This window comes from Solanum verrucosum, unplaced genomic scaffold (assembly GCF_900185275.1).
Source record: "Solanum verrucosum unplaced genomic scaffold, falcon-dt-bn FXZP01000199.1, whole genome shotgun sequence".
Classification (NCBI taxonomy): Eukaryota; Viridiplantae; Streptophyta; class Magnoliopsida; order Solanales; family Solanaceae; genus Solanum; species Solanum verrucosum.
The window spans coordinates 2435832-2460424 of NW_026020049.1; the positions used below are offsets into that span (position 1 = coordinate 2435832).

The 24593-nt window shown below is 34.8% G+C and overlaps 2 protein-coding genes across 3 annotated transcripts; one reads left to right on the plus strand and one right to left on the minus strand.

Annotated features, from left to right (window-relative positions):
* The first annotated feature begins 465 nt into the window (after positions 1–465).
* On the plus strand, positions 466–22337 carry LOC125823067 (uncharacterized). Of its 2 annotated transcripts, none has more exons than XM_049502483.1 (6): positions 466–778; positions 18850–19336; positions 20242–20581; positions 21023–21121; positions 21259–21379; positions 21755–22337. In XM_049502483.1, exons 1-6 carry the CDS (start codon positions 595–597, stop codon positions 21967–21969), a joined length of 1446 nt encoding a protein of 481 aa, XP_049358440.1. In that variant the 5' UTR covers positions 466–594; the 3' UTR covers positions 21970–22337. The 2 variants fall into 2 exon arrangements, with proteins under 2 accessions (XP_049358440.1, XP_049358439.1); XM_049502482.1 differs by having other exon boundaries at positions 550–778; positions 18841–19336.
* LOC125823076 (uncharacterized) lies at positions 22149–23796 on the minus strand. The gene is made up of 2 exons (XM_049502490.1): positions 23083–23796; positions 22149–22888 (listed from the first exon to the last, which is right to left on the minus strand). Exons 1-2 carry the CDS (start codon positions 23525–23527, stop codon positions 22374–22376), a joined length of 960 nt encoding a protein of 319 aa, XP_049358447.1. The 5' UTR covers positions 23528–23796; the 3' UTR covers positions 22149–22373.
* Positions 23797–24593: the final 797 nt, after the last annotated feature.

The window sequence follows — 24593 nt, forward strand, 5'->3', positions numbered from 1 at the left end:
GGACAGAGGATTGTCGAGGAAGGGGGGCGGGGGGGGGGAGGGGAGGAGGTAGTAGAGTGGGGTAAGAAAAATATTTTTTAAAAAATATTTTTTTTGGGATAGTAATACTTTAATCTTTAATTTTTAATTAATATTAATAGTTTATTATTTAATTTTTGTCAAGGTGGAATATTTTATCCATGTAGAATGCCACATGTCAATGTTTTTTCAAATAATAACATACACCACTGAAATGTGTTTCTCAAACTAATAAATAATAGTTAAGGTATGAAACTCACACTCTCAATAGTTTAGATATAAAACTTGAAAAAATGAGATAGTTTAGATGTGTTTTGATACTTATATCTGAAAATTCCTAAAAATCATCAAAAAAAAACAACAAAAAAAACCAAAACAATATATTAAAAAATACACAATAAAAATGCTATAAAATACTAAAAAAATCATAGAACACAACTATAATCCAACTGCACCAGAAGTGGTGTCAATTAGGCAGTGCAGTGGGCAGCAGGAGCTCTGAATTCCAGAAAAGCAACTGGATCGGCATAGTGATTTGCCGGGGTGTCTATCGGAGAAGGAAAAGTGAATTAAGACATGAATACTTGTGTACTTCATCTGTTGCCTGCTTGTCTCGTCTCTCCTCAATTGCAATTACAAACCAGGAGAAAGTTATTAAACCTTCCTTCTGTCTGGGAAAAACCCATCTTCAGATCTCTACAGATTGTACCCTCTGCCTCTTCTTCTTCGTCTACTTCTTTCTCACCTGCTGAATATCCAGGTAAATAGAGCTGTAGTATTGATTCTGAATGTTGATTTTAGTTTATGTAGCTTTCAAGTCATTGAAGTCGCTCAACCCTTATATTAAGATTAAACATTCATTTTTATCCTTTTATGTTTGTACTGTGCATTTATTATATGCTTCATGTTAGATTGTTGAATAAACTTTTCTTGACTGGTGGATTTCTTCATAAGTTTATCTGTAGGGTGATTTAGCTGTAATTAACTCTGATCCTTTTATCTTAAGAAGCTAAAAATATCTTGGTGTGAAAGAGAATGGCTTTTGGTGCAAATAAGGTTTAGGAAGTTGAAAAGAGAAACCGAGAAAATTAAGTAAGAAGAAAGAAGAGGCCTGACTTGATTCCAGTAATATGGACGGGCAATAACACTGAAGTCATTTCAGAAGATATTACTAAAGCACTTATGGATTTAGACCCTGTTGCCATCGAAGACGCAACAAACAAGAAGGTAAATGAATATGAGTTAGTGCTTTTGGAGGTGCAAGGAGATAATCGACTAATTTATTCCCTAGCTCGTGAAAAGGATGCAATTACAACCATATGTCCAATGAGTCAAGGAAACAAAATTGCAGTTACAGAGGAAGAACCAATTCTAGGATAGGATTTTGAGCTGATTTTTACATGGGAATTATTTTTTGGAAGATTTAGAAGAGCTTCAAAGAGAGCAAGCAGTAATGGAGGCTTCTTTGTGGGTTCATAAAAATGTACTCTCTCTGAGGCCTGAGCAGGCAGTATGGTATCACATTCTAGGCCCGTGAACATGATGTGTTTAAACTACTCATGAAGATTGATAAGAAAAGGCAGGAACAAAGAATTCATTAGGGCATTCAGGGAAGCGGCAAACCAAGGAAGAACAATGAGTTAAACAAGCTAAAATTTGATATGAACTATGGGAAGGTGGGGATAAGAAGTAGGGGAAGAAACATTCTAACTTCTACATGAAGCTAAACGTTATCAGTTGGAATATAGGAGGATTGACCAGTAAGGAACAAAGAAGACCAGCTAAAATGTTAGTAAATAAATGGAAAGCATTTGTTTATTACTCTCAATAAACAAAGGTGGATAAATAGAGGTTGGATCGTTGGTGCGGTAGATTTTGGATAACAGATGGGTAGAATTTGGTGCTTAGAAGCGGGTGTAGGAGGGGAGGGGGTATTCTTATGATGTGGAATAATAGATATCGGCAGGGATAGTAGTAGCTACTGAAGTCTTTAGCATCACCGTCAAATTTCAAGCTACCTCACAAAATTTTTCTTGCCATCTAACTGGTGTTTATGCACCAAACACTACGACTGAAAGGAAGGAGTTGTGGTGGGAACTTGCTGCTGTTAGGGGATTATGTGAGCTGCCGTGGGTGCTGGTATGTGAGATTTCAACACCACCAGATTTATGTCTGAAAGGAAAAATAGTTCAAGAATCACATGCTCAATGATTTTTTTTTTTTTTTTTTGAATTTAGTAATGTTGTATTCCTCAGCATTAAGGATATGCCGGTGACCTCCAAAAATTCGTACATAGAGGGGCTAGGAAAGCTAATTACAAAGATCCTAACATATCTACTAGTTTCTCTACCTCCTCTATACATTCCTGTTTACACCAAAAATACAAATATGCAATGCAATTTTCTTTGACTTTCTGTATGGAGTTTGATTTGTTCTCATAGCATCTTCCATTTCTTTCCTTCCATACTGACCACCATATGCAAGTTGGAATAATTCTCCACCACTTTTTTTGGCTTTTACTGCCTCCTCTCCTGATTCAACAACTGAACAGGTCAGCAGTATGTTCTGGCTGTTTCTAGTGAGCCTCAAAAACAGAGACCATAGTTGACCTGTGATTCTACGGTGTAGAAAAAGATGGTTGTTGGTCTCATTTGTCTCCTTGCATTGAAAACACCTTGGTACTAGTTGTACACCTTTCCTCTGCAGTACCTCCTGAGTCAGACAAGCCCTCTTAGCTACCAACCATACAAAACATTTGATCTTGGTTGGTGCTTGGCTTGTACAAACATATTTCCATCTAGCCAATCTGAGGCCTTGTTGAGTTCCCATTTCCTTCTTATAGAGCTTGTTAACTGTGAATCTTCCATCCTTAGAGTGTACCCACGAGATTGTGTCTGGCCTTGCAGCAAAACCATTAAACTCATTGATTACATGTAACAATTGTGCCACCCTATCTATTTCCCAGTCCTGAAAGATATATCCCAACCATTTTCCCAACTCTCAGCTAGAGTGATATCTGGATATTGCTACAGAAAGAAAATAAGTCAGGGAAAGATTGCATTAATGCCTCATGTCTTACCCAAACATCTTTCCAGAATAGTATTTTAGCTCCATTTCCTATTCTGAGTTTGATGTTTCCTGCTAGTTTGGTCCAGAAGGATCTTATTGTTTTCCATGTTGAAACTCCATATGGTATAGTGACCTCATTGGTACACCATTGGGAGTCCTAGCCATACTTGTGATGTATAACTTCTCTCCAAAGAGCATGTTCTTCTTCCACATATCTCCACAGCCATTTCATCAAGAGGCACTCATTATGGATTCGAAGATTCCTAACTCTAAGACCACCTGAGAGCTTAGGTAGCTGCACTGTTTCCCAGTTAATTAGATAGTACCCCTTCCTTTCTTTGTTTCCAAACCAAAGAAAGTCTCTTCTAAGTTTGTCCAATTTCTCCAGCACCTTAGCAGGTTAGGGAAATAGAGACATGACATAAGTGGGGAGGGAGTCCAGCACTGCATTTGTTAATGTTTGTCGGCCCCCAAGTGACAAGTATTGAGATTTCCTTATGGCTAACTTTTTTTTTTTTTAAAATAGTAATGTTGTATTCCTCAGCATTAAGGATATGCCGGTGACCTCCAAAAATTCATACATAGAGGGGCTAGGAAGGCTAATTACAAAGATCCTGACATATCTACTAGTTGCTCTACCTCCTCTATACATTCCTGTTTACACCAAAAATACGAATATGCAATGCAATTTTCTTTGACTTTCTATATGGAGTTTGATTTGTTCTCATAGCATCTTCCATTTCTTTCCTTCCATACTGACCACTATATGCAAGTTGGAATAATTCTCCACCACTTTTTTTTGGCTTTTACTGCCTCCTCTCCTGATCCAGCAACTCAACAGGTCAACAATATGTTCTGGCATCGTCCAGCTATTACCAGTGACCCTAAATAATAGAGACCATAGTTGACCTGTGACTCTACAGTGTAGGAAAAGATGGTTGTTGGTCTCATTTGTCTCATTGCATAGAAAACACCTTGGTACTAGTTGTACACCTTTCCTCTGCAGTACCTCCTGTGTCAGACAAGCCCTCTTAGCTACCAACCATCAAAACATTTGATCTTGGTTGGTGCTTGGTTTGTCCATACATATTTCCATCTAGCCAATCTGAGGCCTTGTTGAGTTCCCATTTCCTTCTTATAGAGCTTGTTAACTGTGAATCTTCCATCCTCAGAGTGTACCCACGAGATTGTGTTTGGCCTTGCAACAAAACCATTAAACTCATTGATTACATGTAACAATTGTGCCACCCTATCTATTTCCCAGTCATTGAAATGTCTCCTGAAAGATATATCCCAACCACTTTCCCAACTCTCAGCTAGAGTGATATCTGGATATTGCTACAAAAAAGAAAATAAGTCAGGGAACGATTGCATTAATGCCTCATGTCTTACCCAAACATCTTTCCAGAATAGTAGTTTAGCTCCCTTTCCTATTCTGAGTTTGATGTTTCCTGCTAGTTTGGTCCAGAAGGATCTTATTGTTTTCCATGTTGAAACTCCATATGGTATAGTGACCTCATTGGTACACCATTGGGAGTCCTGACCATACTTGTGATGTATAACTTCTCTCCAAAGAGCATGTTCTTCTTCCTCATATCTCCACAGCCATTTCATCAAGAGGCACTCATTATGGATTCGAAGATTCCTAACTCTAAGACCACCTGAGAGCTTAGGTAGCTGCACTGTTTCCCAGTTAATTAGATAGTACCCCTTCCTTTCTTTGTTTCCAAACCAAAGAAAGTCTCTTCTAAGTTTGTCCAATTTCTCCAGCACCTTAGCATGTAAGGGAAATAGAGACCTGACATAAGTGGGGAGGGAGTCCAACACTGCATTTATTAATGTTTGTCGGCCCCCAAGTGACAAGTATTGAGATTTCCATATGGCTAACTTCTTCTCTGACCTCTGGATTATCCCATCCCATATTAGTAATTCTTTATGATTGCTTCCCAGAGGCATTCCCAAGTAAGTTGTTGGGAATTGCTCAATCTTGCACCCTAGGATGTTAGCCAATCTTTGCATCTGTGCTACTTCCTTGATAGGGAGTAAACTGTTTTTCCTCCCGTTAACCCTTAGACCAGAGACAGCTTCCAGGATCACAAGTATCACTCTGATAAATCTAATCTGGTCTTATTTTGCCTCGCAGAAGATTACAGTGTCATCATCATACAACAGTTAGCAAATCTCCATACTCACACTTGCCCTGCTACTAACTTCAAATCCCCTTATCCATCTGTTTTGAGTAGCTATCCTCAGCATGCTATTCAGCCCCTCCATGACCAGTATGAACAGGAAAGGGGTGATAGGATCACCCTGCCTCAAACCCCTTTTAGATGAAAAAAACCCACCGGTTCTCCATTCACCAGAATGGAGGTTACGGTTTTAATACAAAAACCTATCCATTTTAACCTTTTATCTCCAAACCCCATCTGTCTTAAGATGTTTAGAAGGAACCCCCAATTTACATGGTCATATGCTTTTTCCAAATCAAGTTTGCACATGATGCCTGCGTTCTCTCCTCTTAATCTTGTGTCCACACATTCACTGGCTATTAATGCAGCATCCATGATTTGCCTACCCTTAATAAATGCCATCTGCTTGTTCACCAGCTTGTTTACCACCTGTTTGAGCCTTTCAGCCAACACTTTAGCTATGATTTTGTACATCCCACTAATTAGACTTATTGGTCTGAAGTCCCTTAGTGATGTAGCTCCACTCTTCTTTGGGATAAGTGCCACATAAGTGGCATTCATACTCTTTTCAAAAACTTGGAACTCATGGAAATGTTTCATAGTGTTCAAGATGTCTTCTTTCAAGACACTCCAAAATTCCTTAAAGAAGCTCATTGGGAATCCATCAGGTCCTGGTGCCTTGTCACTAGCACAAAGATTGATGCCTTTTAAGACTTCTTCCTCCTCAAACTGTCTATGCAGCCAGATCTGTTCCTCCAAGTTAATGCTTGTGAAGTCTTGTAAGTTTAGATTAGGTCTCCATGTCTCTGTCTCTTTGTAGAGATTCTGATAGTAGTCTTGTATTTTAATCTTGATAACTTCTGGATCAGTGATATATGTCCCTCCCTCTTCAATTTTGTCATTGGTGTTGCATCCCTTATGTGTTGTGGCCATTCTGTGAAAATATTTGGTGTTCTTATCTCCATTTTTCAACCATTGGATTCTAGATCTCTGTCTCCATGCTATCTCCTCATTCTTGACCACCTCCTCAAACTCCATTGCCAAATGAACCTTCTAGAGTAATTCATCAACCGTGAGTGCTCTTTGCTCCTTGATATTTTCTAATCCAATAATATGGTTCAGGATGTCCTCCCTTCTTTGTCTCCAGTTATTCTGGTTTTCCCTTCCCCATTCTTTTAATTTCCCTTTTAGGAGTTTTAGTTTGGTAGTCAAGATGTATGCTGGGCTCCCAGTTACATTGAAAGAGGCCCACCATAATCTTTTACCCTCTCTTTGAAACCATCCACTCCCAACCACCATTGTTCAAACTTAAATTATGACTTCTTGAAATCCATATCTCCACATGTAAGCATGATGGGGTTGTGGTCTGATCCCAATTTTGGCATCACTGATTGTTTGATGTGTAGATATTGTTCCTCCCACTGTGAAGAGTAGAGGAATCTATCTATTCTAGAAGCACTCTCATGATTTTCACTCCTTCTCCAAGGGTAAGACCCTCCAAATAAAGGAGGGCTACAAGCTCCATGTCATTGATCCATTCTGAAAACTCGGTCATTCCCCCTTGATTCTTTGGCAGTTGGTTCTCTCCTCTGGATATCTGGTGATGTTGAAATCCCCACATACTACCCATGATCCCTCAAAAAGGCTTCTAATGGCTGCCAATTCCCACCAAAGTTCCCTCCTTTCCCCTCTATCACAGTCTGCATAAATTGCACTTAAATGCCATTTCAGTTCCTGCTCTATGCCCTCAAATCTACAAGTAAGCATTTGATTTCCACTGTCTACCATTTCCCCCTTCCAAACTCTTTTGTCCCATAGCACTACTATGCCCCCACTCCTTCCAATAGCTTCTACATGAGCTTCTCCCAACCATCTGTTGTTCCAGATTTGTTGGTAAAGATTTGAGTCATTCCTTGTTAGCTTAGTTTCGACCAACACGTGAATGTCATCCCCCCATTGAAGCAACAAATTTCTTACAAGTGCTCTTTTGCTCTCCCCATTTAACCCCCTAACATTCCAAGATACAAATTTTATCTTCATGACCAACCCTCATGTGAGATTCTCCCTCTTGTTCTTGGCTCCCCTTCTTTGAATTTCATCCGCTACTTAAGGGGGGAAAATACACATGGTTCAAAGTTATTAATCAAGGCATTGTTCAAGAATTGATAGATTTGTATTCTCTTTCGAGTGGCTGAAGAACTTAGAATGGATAAACAAGAGATTATGCTAAGAATAATTTCTGATCATGCTCAATTACAACTGTTATGTCGTGAGTGGGAGAAACCTTACTTCGAATTTGAGAATCGGTAGATGGAGATGGAATGATTTTTGGCAAAGTATAGAATCGGTGGTCAAACCTTCAGGTTATAGGCAGAGCAGATTACATTTTATCAAATAAGTTACAGTTATACAAAGGAAACTGAACAAAACTAGTTTTGGTAATTTGGAACACAGAAAAAATGAGCTATTAGGAAAGATGGCACACTTTGACAGGGACTATGAGGACAAGACATTACAAGAGGAGGAATGGGTTGATAGGGCTTGTTTACATATAGAGTTGAAGGATATTGCCAAATATGAAGGACTGGCTTGGAGACAACTTCACGGTTATTACAGTTGAAACAAGGGGATAGAAAATGCTCACAAGATATAATCACATTGGGAAATTACGAGTTGACGGGAATATCAAGGAAGATCACGAGGAGATGAAAAAAGACATTTCCCATTTCTACCAGAACTAGTTTTCACTTTTCAGAAGGAGAGAATTGGAAGTCAGGTATAATAGGGCACCCACAAGTAATCTCGAGGGAAGTAGTATGGCTTCAAAGACCTTTTGGAGAAGAAGAAATGCTAGAAATTACTAAGCTATGTGTAAGTGATAAAGTTCCAGGTCTGGATGGGTTCTCTATGGATTCTGTCAAAACTACTGGTTGATTATCAAAGAGGATCACATGAAGGGTCTGGATCTCTTCCACCACCAGGAAAAGTTTGAGAAATGCTTCTATACCACCTTTATTGCTTTAGTTCCTAAAAGAATGATGTTGTGGAATTGAGAGATCGTAGACCCATAAGCCTGATTAGTAGTTTCTGGAAGATCATTTCGAAGCTTCTGACAGAGACTGAAAAGAGTGATTAACAAGTTAGTGGATAATTCTCAATGACTTTTATTAGAAGAAGAAAAATTATGGATGCATCATTTATTGCAAAATGAATATCTTGATACCAGATTGAAAGGTGATATTCCTGGTGTTTTATGTAAGGTTGTTATTGAGAAGGCATACAATCATGTTGGGGGGAATTTTTAGTTAACATTCTCAAAGATATGGGATTTGGGAGGATGTGGGTTAGCTGGATATCATTATGTATACTATTTGTTTGGTTTTCAATTCGGAGGTGCGGAATTGGTAGTTGAGGAATTCATATTTTTTGTAGTGTGGTAGGTGAGGAATTTTTCTTAAAGATTTTATTATAATATTCTTTTTTCAAGGGTCTTAATCTTGATCTTTCTTTAATATTATTTATGATATATTCTAGATATAACATATTTTGAATTCTTAGGTACATATATAAATTTTCTTTCATTAATTGTTCTAGTAATGTTATATCTTCCATAGATTCTGTTCAATATTGTAAATATTCGTAGTTCATTTTAGTCTGAATTTATTTCTAAATCATACCATTCTATTCTTTCGAGGTCTAAATCATGTAGGTCTATTTCATACCATTGTTGGTTTAATATATCTTCTGATTCGTTATCATTAAATATTTTTTCCCATATTATTCTTCTTAATTCAATTATTTCTATATCTTTAAGTGTATATAAGAATAGAGTTTCATAGTTCTTTATCATTTCATCATGCATGTAGTCATGTTCGTTGTTATGCAGGGTTTTTATTTTCAATTATTCCTTCCTATCATATTCATAATTGATTAAATTCATATTAGATCATTATGAACTAGATTATCTGTTTATCATGTTCTCCTGTCACTACTAGCATCGTACTTTAGCGGATACTTCATTCTTATCAACGCCTCAACTTTGTTTACTCCCCTAAACGGCTTTCCTCGCCTACTGGTTTCAACATTAGGATGACATAGTATAGAAGTTTTCTCCCTGTTTCTAGTGTGCTAATAAACTAGAAATCATGATTCAAATAATTCTAATACATAATAACTAACATAAATTTATTCAATCATATATATGATATTCAGGAATATATGAAATTAGTTCTGCATATTTGTTGAACAATATACCTTTGCCTCTTGCTTATCCATGATATCTGAAGTTTGTTCCATTATTTATTAAGTATGGATATCTTAAATATTTGAGAGTGTTTTTAGGAAATTGTTTTATTGAAGGCTTCAAGGCCTGCCTATTAAGTTACATGTACATTCCTTTATATAGAAATGAATTTCTAACCTATGTCTACAGTAATGTACAATAATGCACGTACTATACTACTTACTGCACAATAATGCACTACCACTTACTTTACAATAATGCATACCTACTACTTTTACACTTGTCCTATTAATAATGCACACCACCTACCATTCATACACTTGTCATCATTATTAATAATGCACACCACCTACCACACCTACTACTTTACACTTGTCCATACTACTTTAATAATGCACATCTATAATATATACTACCCTACACTTGTTGACTAATTTACATGATTTTATACTATTTGCTTTTGGCCTTTTTGGCCAAATATTTCTTCTTTGCTTTATCTCTTTAGTTGTCTCTATCTTCTTATCTCTTTAGCCTTTATTCTAGCTGGACATCTGGAATCACGTTGTCTTTTCCATTACATTTTGAACATAGATGATCAGGGTATTTGTGTCCAATTAGCTTGCAATATCTTGTCAATAGTTCTGGCGAAATAAATCCTGCTTTGAGTGCTCTTGTCGTAGGTCTTTCTTCTGGTTTTAATAATGATAAAATCCATCGCTGGACTTCATCCATATCTGTTCTTCTTAGTTCTCTCGAATTTGAATATATCATTAACTGATCTCTATAGTAGTAACTTCATATAACATTTCCGTTCAAATAATTGTTTGCTAACTCTTGTATAATAGTTGATATACCAATTATTCTTTTATTGGCATAAAAACTCGGTATCTCTATTTTTTGTATTTCTTCCTGTTGTCCAATATCTTCAGGTATAATCATATCTTTGGTTAGTCCTATTTTAATAACTTGAATTGGGGGTTTTATCTCTTCGTATAATATCTCCGCTGGTGCTGTATAAAACTTTACATAAAATAAATTTCCCTTGGTAACTCTTTTATATGTAATGAATGCCTTGTGTAGTTCTGGTATTCCACTTATTTCTTCTCCGTCGTATGTGTATACGGTATTTAATAGTCCATAATTGTAACGTGTCCTTACTAAATTGACGTTAGTTTTTGGCTGTGCGATTAGCTTGTTATAACCTTGTAATTTTTGGGTTAGGTAGTCTTGACTTGGTTCTTTGGTTGTGGTGGATCTAGGATTACGGTTTAAATAAGTTTGGATTATATATATATTTTCAATATATGTTCTCGTGACATGGTTATATAATTTTTTCTCATTTTGTAGGCTATCTGCATAGGTAGAGGTTTGTGGTTCCATAGTCAATGTGTTTCTTGGCATTTTTGGAGTAAATGGTTTTTCAAATAGCTAGTTTAAGTTTGTATTCTTATGCTGTTTTTCACTAACTTGTTTACTTGTACCTGCAGCTGTATTTAAACAAATATTATGGGTTTTAAGGTGTTTCCCAACGTCACCTTTTAGTTCTGGATTTTTAAAGTCTTCTGATTGACTTAGCTCCGCATTTTTACAGTCATGTTGCTGACCTGTATTAGCTTTAGACTTCAGATTATCTTCATTAGTCTTTAGCTTTTGTATCTCATTGTCCATACTGTCCACTTTTATACAAAGTGTAGTAATGACTTTGAGTATGTCTTTAATTGTATTTTCTTTCTCAGTCTGAGTAGCTTTGTCTTGATAAGTAATCTGTATTTTAAGACTTCTCCATAACGTTTTTCACTGGCGTTTGATTCTACCATATAAGTAAATTTTTTGTTTTCATCTAGAAAATATAGTTTAGGTAGGTTCTTACATAATAATTTTATTTTTTGTATTTGTGTTTGGTCTTTTTTATCAAACTGGTATTTTACATCTTTTCTTTAATTTTTGTTGTAATAGTTTTAAATTCCCTGCTAATTTTGGTTTGTATTCTCTTACTTGATTTACTAGTCCTAGAAATGATTGTAATTTCTTTTTTGTATCTAGTTGTTCATTTGAGTTAATTATTTTTTGTACTATATGTGTTTGCATTTTTATTCCATTTTTATCTATTTGTATTCCTAAAAATTCTATTTGTTTTTTCATTATGTCTGCTTTCTTTTTGCTTAGACTTATGCCTGAATATTCTATAATATGTATAAATTTTTCTAATAATTTTATATGTTCATCTTGTGTTTTGGAATATAGTAATATATCATCAATATATACTACACAATTTTCTAGTTGTTTAAAATAGTTATCCATAAAGTGTTGATATCTACCTGGTGCATTTTTATATTCAAATGGTAATACATTTCATTTATAAAATCCTTGTGGTACTGTAAATGTTGTGAGTTTTTTAGATTCCTCTTCTAACTTTAAGTGGTAAAATCCTGATTTGCAGTCAAATTTACTAAAGTAATTATATCCTTGTATTTGTCTTATCTTTAATATTTTATTTGGTATTGGATAATTATATGTTTTAGTTTTTGCATTTAAATTTCTATAATCAATAACCATTCTACTTTTTCCTCTTTTTTGCTCACTATGTTTATTTACTATAAAAGCTGGACTTGTATGCTTGCTATTGCTTTCTTGTATATATCATTTTTCTAGTAATTCGCTTATATGTATCTTAAATTCTGTTAAATCATTAAAATTATATTTTAATGGTTTTTGGGTTATTATACTATTATTATCAATTAACTCAATTTTTACTTTTATTTTATGTTTTTTCCATCTTTGTAAAGGATCTTCACTATATAACAATTCTAACTTATCTTGGATTATTTTTACTTTATCTATAGAGAATATAATTAATTATATTTTAGGGTCTTCTTCTTTTGTATTTTCTAATTTTTGTGTAATTTTTTCACTTCCTTTTAATCATTCTGTTGTTTTCCGTTTTTTATTATTCACTCTTTTTGCTCCTATTTTTTGTTTATATGGTGTTGTGAACCACCAGTGTGTTTTTGTTATTATATGTGAGTATAATTTTTCTAAAAATGGCATTCCTAATAGCATATCTTTTGTTGTAAGCTCGAAGTTATACATTTCTTCTATAGTTAATATCTTATCCCATATTTGTATTTTTAAATTTTTGGCCTTATATGTGATCATGCTTTCTTCATTATTAAATCATGTTACTACTATCAGTTTTTTTAATTTTTCCCATTTTTTTTCTAGTAAACAATTGTATTTACATATATTAGCTTCTGCAAATCAGGATTTTACCACTTAAAGTTAGAAGAAGAATCTAAAAAACTTACAGCATTTACAGTACCACAAGGATTTTATGAATGGAATATATTATCATTTGGATATAAAAATGCACCAGGTAGATATCAACACTTTATGAATAACTACTTTAAACAACTAGAAAATTGTGTAGTATATATTGATGATATATTACTATATTCTAAAATCTAATATGAACACATAAGATTATTGGAAAAATTCATACATATTATAGAATATTCAGGCATAAGCCTAAGTGAAAAGAAAGCAGACATAATGAAAAGCCAAATATAATTCCTAGGAATACAGATAGATAAAAATGGAATAAAAATGCAAACGCATATAGTACAAAAAATAATTAACTCAAATGAACAACTAGATACAAAAAAGAAATTACAATCATTCTTAGGACTAGTAAATCAAGTAAGAGAAAACATACCAAAATTAACAGAGAATTTAAAACCATTATAGCAAAAATTAAAGAAAGATGTAGAATACCAGTTTGATAAAAAAGACCAAACACAAATACAAAAAGTAAAATTATTATGTAAGAACCTACCTAAACTATATTTTCCGGATGAAAACAAAAAATTTACTTATATAGTAGAATCAGACGCCAGTGAAAAAAGTTATGGAGGAGTCTTAAAATACAGGTATGATAAAGAAAAAATAAAACATCATTGCAGATATTATTTAGGAACATTTACTAATACGAAAATAAAATGGGAAATAAATAGGAAAGAATTATATTCAGTGTATAAATGTTTACTATCATTTGAACCATATATTGTATATAACAAATTTATTATAAGGACAGATAACACACAAGTAAAATGGTGGCTAACAAGAAAAATACAAGATTCAGTAACTACAAAAAAAATGAGAAGATTGGTATTAAATATATTAAATTTTACATTTACTATTGAAGTAATAAAAACTGATAAGAATGTTATTGCAGATTACTTTTCAAGACAAAGTTACTCAGACTGAGAAAGAAAATACAATTGGAGATATACTCAAAGTCATTACTACACTTTGTATAAAAGTGGACAGTATGGACAATAAGATACAAAAGCTAAAGACTAATGAAGATAATCTGAAGTCTAAAGCTAATACAGGTCAGTAGCATGACTGTAAAAATGCAGAGCTAAGTCAATCGGAAGACTTTAAAAATCCAGAGCTAAAAGGTGACGTTGGGAAACACCTTAAAACCCATAATATTTGTTTAAATACAACTACAGGTACAAGTAAACAAGTTAGTGAAAAACAATATAAGAATACAAACTTAAACCAGCTATTTGAAAAACCATTTACTCCAAAAATGCCAAGAAACACATTGACTATGGAACCACAAACCTCTACCTATGCAGATAGCCTACAAAATGAGAAAAAATTATATAACCATGTCACGAGAACATATATTGAAAATATATATAAAATCCAAACCTATTAAAACCGTAATCCTAGATCCACCACAACCAAAGAACCAAGTCAAGACTACCTAACCCAAAAATTACAAGGTTATAACAAGCTAATCGCACAGCCAAAAACTAACGTCAATTTAGTAAGGACACGTTACAATTATGGACTATTAAATACCGTATACACATATGACGGAGAAGAAATAAGTGGAATACCAGAACTACACAAGGCATTCATTACATATAAAAGAGTTACCAAGGGAAATTTATTTTATGTAAAGTTTTATACAGCACCAGCGGAGATATTATACGAAGAGATAAAACCCCCAATTCAAGTTATTAAAATAGGACTAGCCAAATATATGATTATACCTGAAGATATTGGACAATAGGAAGAAATACAAAAAATAGAGATACCGAGTTTTTATGCCAATAAAAGAATAATTGGTATATCAACTATTATACAAGAGTTAAAAACAATTATTTGAACGGAAATGCTATATGGAGTTACTACTATAGAGATCAGTTAATGATATATTCAAATTCGAGAGAACTAAGAAGAACAGATATGGATGAAGTCCAGCGATGGATTTTATCATTATTAAAACCAGAAGAAAGACCTACGACAAGAGCACTCAAAGCAGAATTTATTTCGCCAGAACTATTGACAAGATATTGCAAGCTAATTGGACATAAATACCCTGATCATCTATGTTCAAAATGTAATGGAAAAGACAACGTGATTCCAGATGTCCAGCTAGAATAAAGGCTAAAGAGATAAGAAGATAGAGACAACTAAAGAGATAAAGCAAAGAAGAAATATTTGGCCAAAAAGGCCAAAAGCAAATAGTATAAAATCATGTAAATTAGTCAACAAGTGTAGGGTAGTATATATTATAGATGTGCATTATTAAAGTAGTATGGACAAGTGTAAAGTAGTAGGTGTGGTAGGTGGTGTGCATTATTAATAATGATGACAAGTGTATGAATGGTAGGTGGTGTGCATTATTAATAGGACAAGTGTAAAAGTAGTAGGTATGCATTATTGTAAAGTAAGTGGTAGTGCATTATTGTGCAGTAAGTAGTATAGTACGTGCATTATTGTACATTACTGTAGACATAGGTTAGAAATTCATTTCTATATAAAGGAATGTACATGTAACTTAATAGGCAGGCCTTGAAGCCTTCAATAAAACAATTTCCTAAAAACACTCTCAAATATTTAAGATATCCATACTTAATAAATAATGGAACAAACTTCAGATATCATGGATAAGCAAGAGGCAAAGGTATATTGTTCAACAAATATGCAGAACTAATTTCATATATTCCTGAATATCATATATATGATTGAATAAATTTATGTTAGTTATTATGTATTAGAATTATTTGAATCATGATTTCTAGTTTATTAGCACACTAGAAACAGGGAGAAAACTTCTATACTATGTCATCCTAATGTTGAAACCAGTAGGCGAGGAAAGCCGTTTAGGGGAGTAAACAAAGTTGAGGCGTTGATAAGAATGAAGTATCCGCTAAAGTACGATGCTAGTAGTGACAGGAGAACATGATAAACAGATAATCTAGTTCATAATGATCTAATATGAATTTAATCAATTATGAATATGATAGGAAGGAATAATTGAAAATAAAAACCCTGCATAACAACGAACATGACTACATGCATGATGAAATGATAAAGAACTATGAAACTCTATTCTTATATACACTTAAAGATATAGAAATAATTGAATTAAGAAGAATAATATGGGAAAAAATATTTAATGATAACGAATCAGAAGATATATTAAACCAACAATGGTATGAAATAGACCTACATGATTTAGACCTCGAAAGAATAGAATGGTATGATTTAGAAATAAATTCAGACTAAAATGAACTACGAATATTTACAATATTGAACAGAATCTATGGAAGATATAACATTACTAGAACAATTAATGAAAGAAAATTTATATATGTACCTAAGAATCCAAAATATGTTATATCTAGAATATATCATAAATAATATTAAAGAAAGATCAAGATTAAGACCCTTGAAAAAAGAATATTATAATAAAATCTTTAAGAAAAATTCCTCACCTACCACACTACAAAAAATATGAATTCCTCAACTACCAATTCCGCACCTCCGAAAAATGGTATCCCTGTTAATAGCACGCCCGTAGTTTTTTTGCAGCTCAAAAGGATTTATGGTGAGGAGTATCTTTCATCTCCTATTCATCTTAAGTCATGGAATATTTTTCCAAAATGCTCAAGACTGTTTGCATAAATGGTTGGGCACCCAAGGTTGAGTGGTTGAGAATCATGAGGTCTCAGGTTCAATTTCCAGTGGAGACAAAAAAACATTAGGTGATTCTTCCCGTTTGTCCTAGCTTTGGCGGACAATTACCTGCTACTTGTAGCTAGTGGGAGGTGGCAGGTATCTCGTGGAATTAGTCGAGGTGCGCGAAATCTGGCTCGGACGCCACGGTCATCAAAGAAATGGTCGGGTAAGGGGATTCAAGGTTCACAGCCAGAATATCTTGGAAAGCCCATACTTGATGTATGCTGCCAACACTCTTGTTTTGTGCGATGCCGAGGAAGAACAAATCAATAGCTTGAGGTTGATTTTTCAGGGAGTTTCTGGGTACCAATAAACTGGAGAAAGAACCACTTATTTCCAGTTAATATGGTTCCAACTGCTATGAGTTTAGCTTGAGCTTTAGGTTACCAGGTAAGTAGGATGCCTACCATTTGCTTGGGATTAGCACTGGGAGCAAAAGATTGAGCTGATAGCATATTGCAAAGGGTCTTGGAAAAATGTGAGAAAAGGCTAGCAAGTTGGAAGAAGCAATATTTTTTTTATTTTGGAGGCAGAATAGTGCTGATCAATAGTGTTTTAGATTCTTTCCCAACTTATGTTATGTCTTTATTTTTCCATGCCAGTTAAGATTGAGAAGAGGATTTGCATAAGATGAATTTATTTTGTGCAAGGAAGTAAGGAGAAGAAATCATTTAATCTGGTAAGATGGAACACACTAGTTATAAACAAGAAGGATGGAGGAATGGGGAGGTTAACAAACTAGAAGGCTTGCTAATGAAATGACTATGGAGATTAACACAGAAGTGGAAGGTCTGAGGGTTGGGTAAGCAGTAATAATTATGGAATTGAGGGACAATGATGCACTAGCGAAGTCAGAAGTAGTCATGGAGTATCCTTAAGGAAAGGTATCAGATCTTTATAGCTTGGTTTCTTGAGCAAGACAACAACAGTGGAAAATGGAAGGAACGCCTCTTTTTGGGGAAATTGGTTTGGACACGGCCCCTTGAAGGCTTATTTCCAGATTTACTTACTTTGGCCACTAGCACTACATCAATATTGTCAGATTTCACTCATAATGGAGGCTGGAACATAAATTTTAGAAGGAATTTCAATTACTGGGAAGTATCTAGTGCTGCTCAATTTGTTGGGCAACTGGATTCCTTTCAATAAGTCGCTGATTCAAAAGATAGTTTGAAAAGGAAGCTAAATAGCAAAGGATATTTTACTGTTAAGTCATATTAGAGATCTCTTACAAGAATGGAATGCCAGCTTGAACCTTGGTCATGGAAATCAAAAGCACCATACTAGATTTCTTGCTTTACATGGATTGTGAACAAACAAGCATGTCTCATGTATGAGAACTTTCCAAAGAGAGGAATAACCTGTGCAGCAGATGTTTCTTTTGGTGAAAACAAGTTGAGTTTGTCAGCCATTTATTTTGCAGTGTTCTAATCACTGTTCAGAATTGAAAGTTCTTTTTAATACAATTGGCATGCAGTGATGGCAAGGGATACCACTGAACTGTTGAAGTTTTGGAACAGAAAAGGGCTGCCAAGAAAGAAGAAGAATCAGTGGAATAGGCTGCCAGAAAAGTTCTTGCTGCATCTAGGGGATGGTTTGTTCGTTTGAGTTTAAAGAAATAGAAGATACTTCAAGGACTCAGCAAACAACACTCAGAAATGCAAATCAAATTGTATGGCTTTGTTTTGTTGTTGGTGCAGAATGGAACATGTAGAGGAGGCTGAATCTATTCTTGAGTTGTTAGAATCACTCCAGGAGTAGTCAGGATTATACTTCTGTTGGATGTATTATTACTATTATTTTCTTTTGTACAATTACAATTGCACATTCTTAAAATATCTTATTCTTACCTTCTAAAAATAAAAAAGGATCTAGGTATTTGAAACAACATAGGAACATAATTTGTAATTTTGTTTGGTTAAAAATAATTTGAAAAAATTTCTAGTCAAAGAAACACTATGGTAGTTCTGAAATAGTATTAGGGACAATCCTTTTGGGGTTGACATAATATATATGAAATAAATGCTCAGTAGTGCATATAACTTTTCAGCAATTGGATGTTTGTTTACTAATTTATTCCTCTTGAGAAGCCAACCAAACAAAGAACAAATAATAGTTAAAAGTCCAGTCAGTTATTTGAGGCTAAGCAAAGTTGAATAAGTGCTAACGCCAAAGGGAACATATTTGAGCTCGATCAGGTTCTTTTGGCATTTATAAGCAGCTGAGAAAACTTGGGATTCTTTTTTTCTTTTCATCTCCTATTTCATTTATTTTTCCAAGCTAATCCAGAAATATCACCTGGGACAAGGCCAAAGCGGAAAAGGCAGATAGCAGGGATAGATCAGGAAGAATTACAAGACCCAGCTATTCTAGCAGACCCTGATAGTTGTTTTTGTGAGTTTAAAGGAGTACAAATACACCATAAGATATATGATGCAGAATCAGTTGCTACAAACTTGTCAGAAGAAGGAACTATTTCTCAACCTCCTCATGCTAATAAAAGAGTGAATTTTCCTATGATTTTATTACATGGCTTTGGTGCCTCTATTTTTTCATGGAATCGGGCTATGAAGCCCCTAGCACAAATCACTGGGAAAAAAATTCTGGCCTTTGACAGACCAGCCTTTGGGTTGACGGCAAGGCTGAATCATGTCAACCATTCATCTCAGGGAAGTGAAGACACAAGACCTTTTAATCCATACTCCATGATATTCTCTGTGTTGGCCACTCTATACTTCATTGACTTCTTAGCAGCTGAGAAGGCAATTCTAGTGGGGTAAGTTCTATTCAAAGTCTACTTTGATTTTTCTTGAATGACAAAATCTGAATTTGAATATTTCCATTATGAGCGGTTATGGATTTATATATTTTGACTTATCCAAGAAAAAGCTGTGGCTTCATTTAGCTTGAAATTATTGCAGTGAAATAACATTCTTATAGTTATATTTTAGTTTCACTATGCGAAGACAATGATCCTTCGCTACCCCAATTATAATAAAAGACATGTGAAATAACGGGAATGGTGAAAATAAAGTTCAACGAAAATCAGATGTGTGTTTCCAAATGAATGACTGGCCTACTCTAGGATGAACTTTTAGGGAATAAGAATTTAATGGTTGTATTCAGTCATTCTATGCATTACCTCTCTCTCTTCTATAGCTAATTTCAATCTAGATATAGCTTGAAATTATTGCAGTGAAATAACATTCTTATAGTTATATTTTAGTTTCACTATGCGAAGACAATGATCCTTCGCTACCCCAATTATAATAAAAGAAATGTGAAATAACGGGAATGGTGAAAATAAAGTTCGACGAAAATCAGATGTGTGTTTCCAAATGAATGACTGGCCTACTCTAGGATGAACTTCTAGGCGATAAGAATTTAATGGTTGTATTCATTCATTATATACATTACCTCTCTCTCTTCTATATCTAAAATAATCTATCAGCGTTGTTACACTTTCTGAATTGACTGATTAGATTTCTATTCCAAATAATTTACTGCAAACGGTTGAAAGTGTCTTTATTTGGTCAAGACAAAGTAGATATGTAATTCCCAATGAGAGGATAGTGTGCTTCAACTTGTCCTTTGCTTGTAGTATTGCCCTCTTTCCCTTTGCTCTTCCTATTTGATTTATCAAAGATGTCACTTTTATCGGTAACTAATGAGATATACCAGACACTCAGCTGGTTCCATTGTAGCAGTTGAAGCATATTTTGAAGCACCTGAGCGAGTTGCTGCCCTGATACTCGTTGCCCCTGCAATTGTAGCACCCCTGAATTTAGGGCATGTGACAAAGGACAATTCAAGTGGAAAAAGTAACCAGACTGAAGGCGAGGAATTGGAAGTGAATTCTAAAGGGAATTGGTTTACCACGGTTTTCAGCATTTTGTCAAAGGTATCCCAATATCTTGGACAAGCAATAATGCGTTTGGTGAAAGGGATGGGAGGCATGATAAACTCTTTATATAAGAAAGCTTTATCTGCATTCTTGCGTTCTGCCGTTGGTATTATGTTGGTATGTACTCTATTTTGGATCTTCTAATCTATTTATTGAACCTAATTTTCCTTTCTGAAAATTTGCATCATGAAGCCTTGTGAAATTGAAATTAGGTCTATACTTTATAGTTTCCAATTTTTGAAAATTGGTTTTTGAGTGAGAAATCCTCCCGGACATTCTTGAAGAAGTTAAACAAGAAGGTGAGATGAGTTATATGTGTAGTGCAAGTCCATGGAACATGTTAGCTGCTGTTGGCTTAGCAGCTCTATTACTTATTTGATCTTTCTAACATTTATTTGAGGATAGATTTGATATATTTATGTTTCAGAAATAGATGGAAGAATTCTTATGAGCTTTTATTAGTCATTTGCAACATATGCAAAATGAGAAAAATACTTGATTACCACTCTATAAAACTTGATTAAAATGGGTACAATAATGACTACCATTTTCTTTCAGGTAAGAATGATAATTGATAAGTTCGGCTTAGCTGCTGTTAGGAATGCTTGGTATGATCCTAAACAAGTTGATGATCATGTCTTGCAAGGCTATACAAAGGTGATTCCTTGGCAGCTAGTTGTTTCCAACTAGATGATGGGTTTGGTTTTTTCTTTTGGGCTTGTATTTGAATTTTCAGGTATGCAACCTGGTTTCATTGTGCATTGTAGTCATGCTTACTCTTTTAATATCTGCAGCCTCTCAGAGTAAAAGATTGGGATAGGGCTCTGGTGGAGTATACCGTGGCTATGCTTACAGATTCTGCATCTGAATCAAAACTACCACTGTCAAAGAGACTAAGTGATATCTCATGTCCTGGTTAGAAAATCATCTATGTGGCACCAAATTGAATTGATATTGATAACTAAAAGAAAACATTGGATTTCAAAATAATTAATAGAAAAGCAAGCAAGATCTCAAGTGAATATGAAGTACTGAAAAAACAATTATGATATATAACCAACAACTCTTGACTACCAAATAACCTTTGATTGCACCATTCTTTTCTAGGCTACTCCCTTATACTGGAAAAGTGTGTCATATGCTTTAGTTCTGTCATGTTCCTTTTACATTCTTGGATTTGTGATAACGCTATGTTCTAAGAAACATATTATCGTAAAGTTGCATGATAAACAATAGACTCCAGTTACACAGTGAATACACAAAGTTCCTAATACTGTTTGTTTCTCTCAGTTCTGATTATCACTGGTGACAGCGATCGGCTTGTTCCTCCATGGAACTCTGAAAGACTTTCACGGGCCATTCCTGGATCTTGTCTTGAAATAATCAAGAATTGTGGCCACTTGCCCCATGAAGAGAAGGTTGATGAATTTGTATCCATTGTTGACAGATTCCTTGAAAGAGCTTTTGGGGTGCAGAAAGAGTCTGATCTGCAACCGGCAACTTGAGATTGATACTTTTTCCAGTTCAACTTGGCCAGGATTGACATCTATTGGTGAGCATTAAGTTTGACACTTGAACTGCCTACTAAAGTTCATATATAGGAAATCATTAAGCTCTTCGTCAATTATACTCAATTCTATAAACACCTATCAGTTCATTCCATAATATAACGTAGGTGGCATAAAGTTGTTCAAGTAAACATTGATTTCTTGTCCCTTGAGACATGTAAATATAATACACCATGTATCTTGAGAGTTGTAAATTTTTACTTCAGTTTATTACAAAGCAGCTGAAATCTCTGTTGTTACACAAGAAGCCTGAGATTTGCAGATACAAACTGAAACATCTATGCAGATTTTTGTGATAACCTCATTGCACTCATTGTATTTCAATAGATGGTATTCCATCTTCAGACAAGGGGATCAAGAGATATGGTGAGAGAGGGATCCTGTAAACCATGAGGCAGATCAAAACCAGACATGAAGTCATCTCCAAATATCATAGCACCGGCAGCTAATGCCCCTGCACCTACTCCCATTCCAAAACCAGGTCTAGCATTTCGTGCTGCTGAAGTTCCAGTTTGTGGCATGTTTAAATAACTAGGCGGCATGTTATTTGTTCTTGGGAGGAAAGTTGGAATATAACCAACATTAGCAGGTGGAGGTGGAGGTGGGGGTGGAGTACGCGACGGCTGATAGCTTGGTCCTGCTGCTTGTGTGTAGCTCAGTCCCGTCACAGGTGGATGTGAATAATTTGTAGGATATGGCACTGGATGTGCATATTGGTGATTTGTCTGTGGTTGGCTCTCCAGCATTTGAGACGGGGTTAAAGATTGTGGTTGTAGGTATGCAGATGCAGGTTTATATCCATTAGTCAAGTTGAAGCCGCTGCTGTTATCCGCAAGCTTAAATCCCTCCTTTTCACCTAGTTTCAAACAAGATGTCGTCAAAAATGGAAAATTCTGAGTCAAGACTCGCAAAAGTATGGTTCTTCATCCAGGTATTACCATCTGAATCAATATAAACTGGTGTCTTTTCTCTAAGGATATGTTTCATAGAAGATGAATAACTACATAAATCATGAAGTATAAAGGAACAAACAGCAACTTAAGTTTATACCTGGTTGTGAACTAGATTCTTCCCTCTCCTCCGAAACTCTGATAGAGACATCGATAAATCCCTGAGGTTTATTCGAGTTCTTTTTCCGCAATTGAAAGCTCCCAACTTCTTCAATTGGCTTCGAAACCTCAGAGTTCTTATTGTACTTGTCTAGAAATTCTTTCAAAAGCACAGTAGCTGTTCCCATGAGCTTCTCTCTAAGAAAAATGGGTTCTCTACTGTAAACTTCAACATTTAGGGCCAAATCCTGGAGAGAAGTGTCAACCAACATTGAGAATTTGGTTTTCCAAACAGGATTTGCATTGCCTGAAGAATCAATCTTGGAACAGTACTTGTTGTTTGGATCAATCCATCCAACAGCATACCATTGAAGCTTCCACAAAGCTGATGTTCGCCGGAGTCCCCGGGCGGAAATCAGGCAGATTTCAATCCATATTTTTCCCATTTTAGTGAAAAAGATAGATTTCAGCTTGATTGATACAAATGGTGATAGAATTTGTGCCCCTCAAAGGTTCTTTTCTTGATAAAAGTGATAATGGAAAGGTATAAAGCTGTTTTGCATCATATTAAGACTAGTACCTTACTTTTATGCAAAGGAAATTACTTTATACTATTATTGAAGTTCTCTTAAGAGATATCTAGGTACTTTTTTCCCATATTATGACTCACAAGTCAATCAGAGGGGGACAGGAATCAGAACAATAGTCAAAAGTTTGCAACAGGACATTGTTGAAAAATGAACTCAACGGTTCACGAGAAAGTAATCTAGGGAAAACTTTAGAAATTTGATCCATTAGATAAAATATTTACTTAAATTGGACTCAATCCAATATATTTATCTTGATTGGACCCACGGCCCAAACTATTTACCTGACTGTTACCTTGTTCTATTCAATAAATCATTGATTCTTCATCCTTGACTGATGGTATTTATACTATTAGAGTATATATATTTTGATGCATCAAAGAGGAACAAAAATATTTAAGTGAAAATTTTGCTCAATTACTACTTCATTCCATCAGATTGGGGGGTCATTAGACCATAGCTTGCTGCTAAAAGTGTTGCTAGGCTAACGCGGCTTGCTTTGTGCAAGACCGAAAAGTCTAGCAATAAATTGATTCATGTTCTTGACAGGCTCTGCACTTCTGAAAGGTCTTGTGCAAAGTGAGTTGCGCTAGCCTAGCAATGTTTTTCAACAAGAAGTTACAGTTTGACGACCCCCTAACCTAGGTTGGGGAGAAAACTCCAAAATCCATTACACTGGTTAGGGTTCCTTTTCTTTTAGGCGAGCTACTTTGTTCCAAACATTTTTCATATATATATATATATATATATATATATATATATATATATATATATATATATATATATATATTCACTTATTATATAGAACTAATAAGTGAATATATATTTGCTATGCTGTTTATCTTTAAACAGGGTTCAGCGGAAATGCCCGAAAATACTATTTACTTTGTTATGCAGTAAATATTATATAATTCTTCAAAATTGA

What these genes read in the sequence shown, in the direction of transcription:
- LOC125823067 (XM_049502482.1), top strand. Translation starts at nt 595, where the DNA reads ATGAATACTTGTGTACTTCATCTGTTGCCTGCTTGTCTCGTCTCTCCT. An exon ending in GAGAAGGCAATTCTAGTGGG is followed by an intron (nt 19,337 to 20,241) that starts GTAAGTTCTATT and finishes GAGATATACCAG; the next exon opens with ACACTCAGCTGGTTCCATTG. An exon ending in TCTTGCAAGGCTATACAAAG is followed by an intron (nt 21,122 to 21,258) that starts GTGATTCCTTGG and finishes TAATATCTGCAG; the next exon opens with CCTCTCAGAGTAAAAGATTG.
- LOC125823076 (XM_049502490.1), bottom strand. Translation starts at nt 23,527, where the DNA reads ATGGGAAAAATATGGATTGAAATCTGCCTGATTTCCGCCCGGGGACTC. An exon ending in AGAATCTAGTTCACAACCAG is followed by an intron (nt 22,889 to 23,082) that starts GTATAAACTTAA and finishes GTTTGAAACTAG; the next exon opens with GTGAAAAGGAGGGATTTAAG.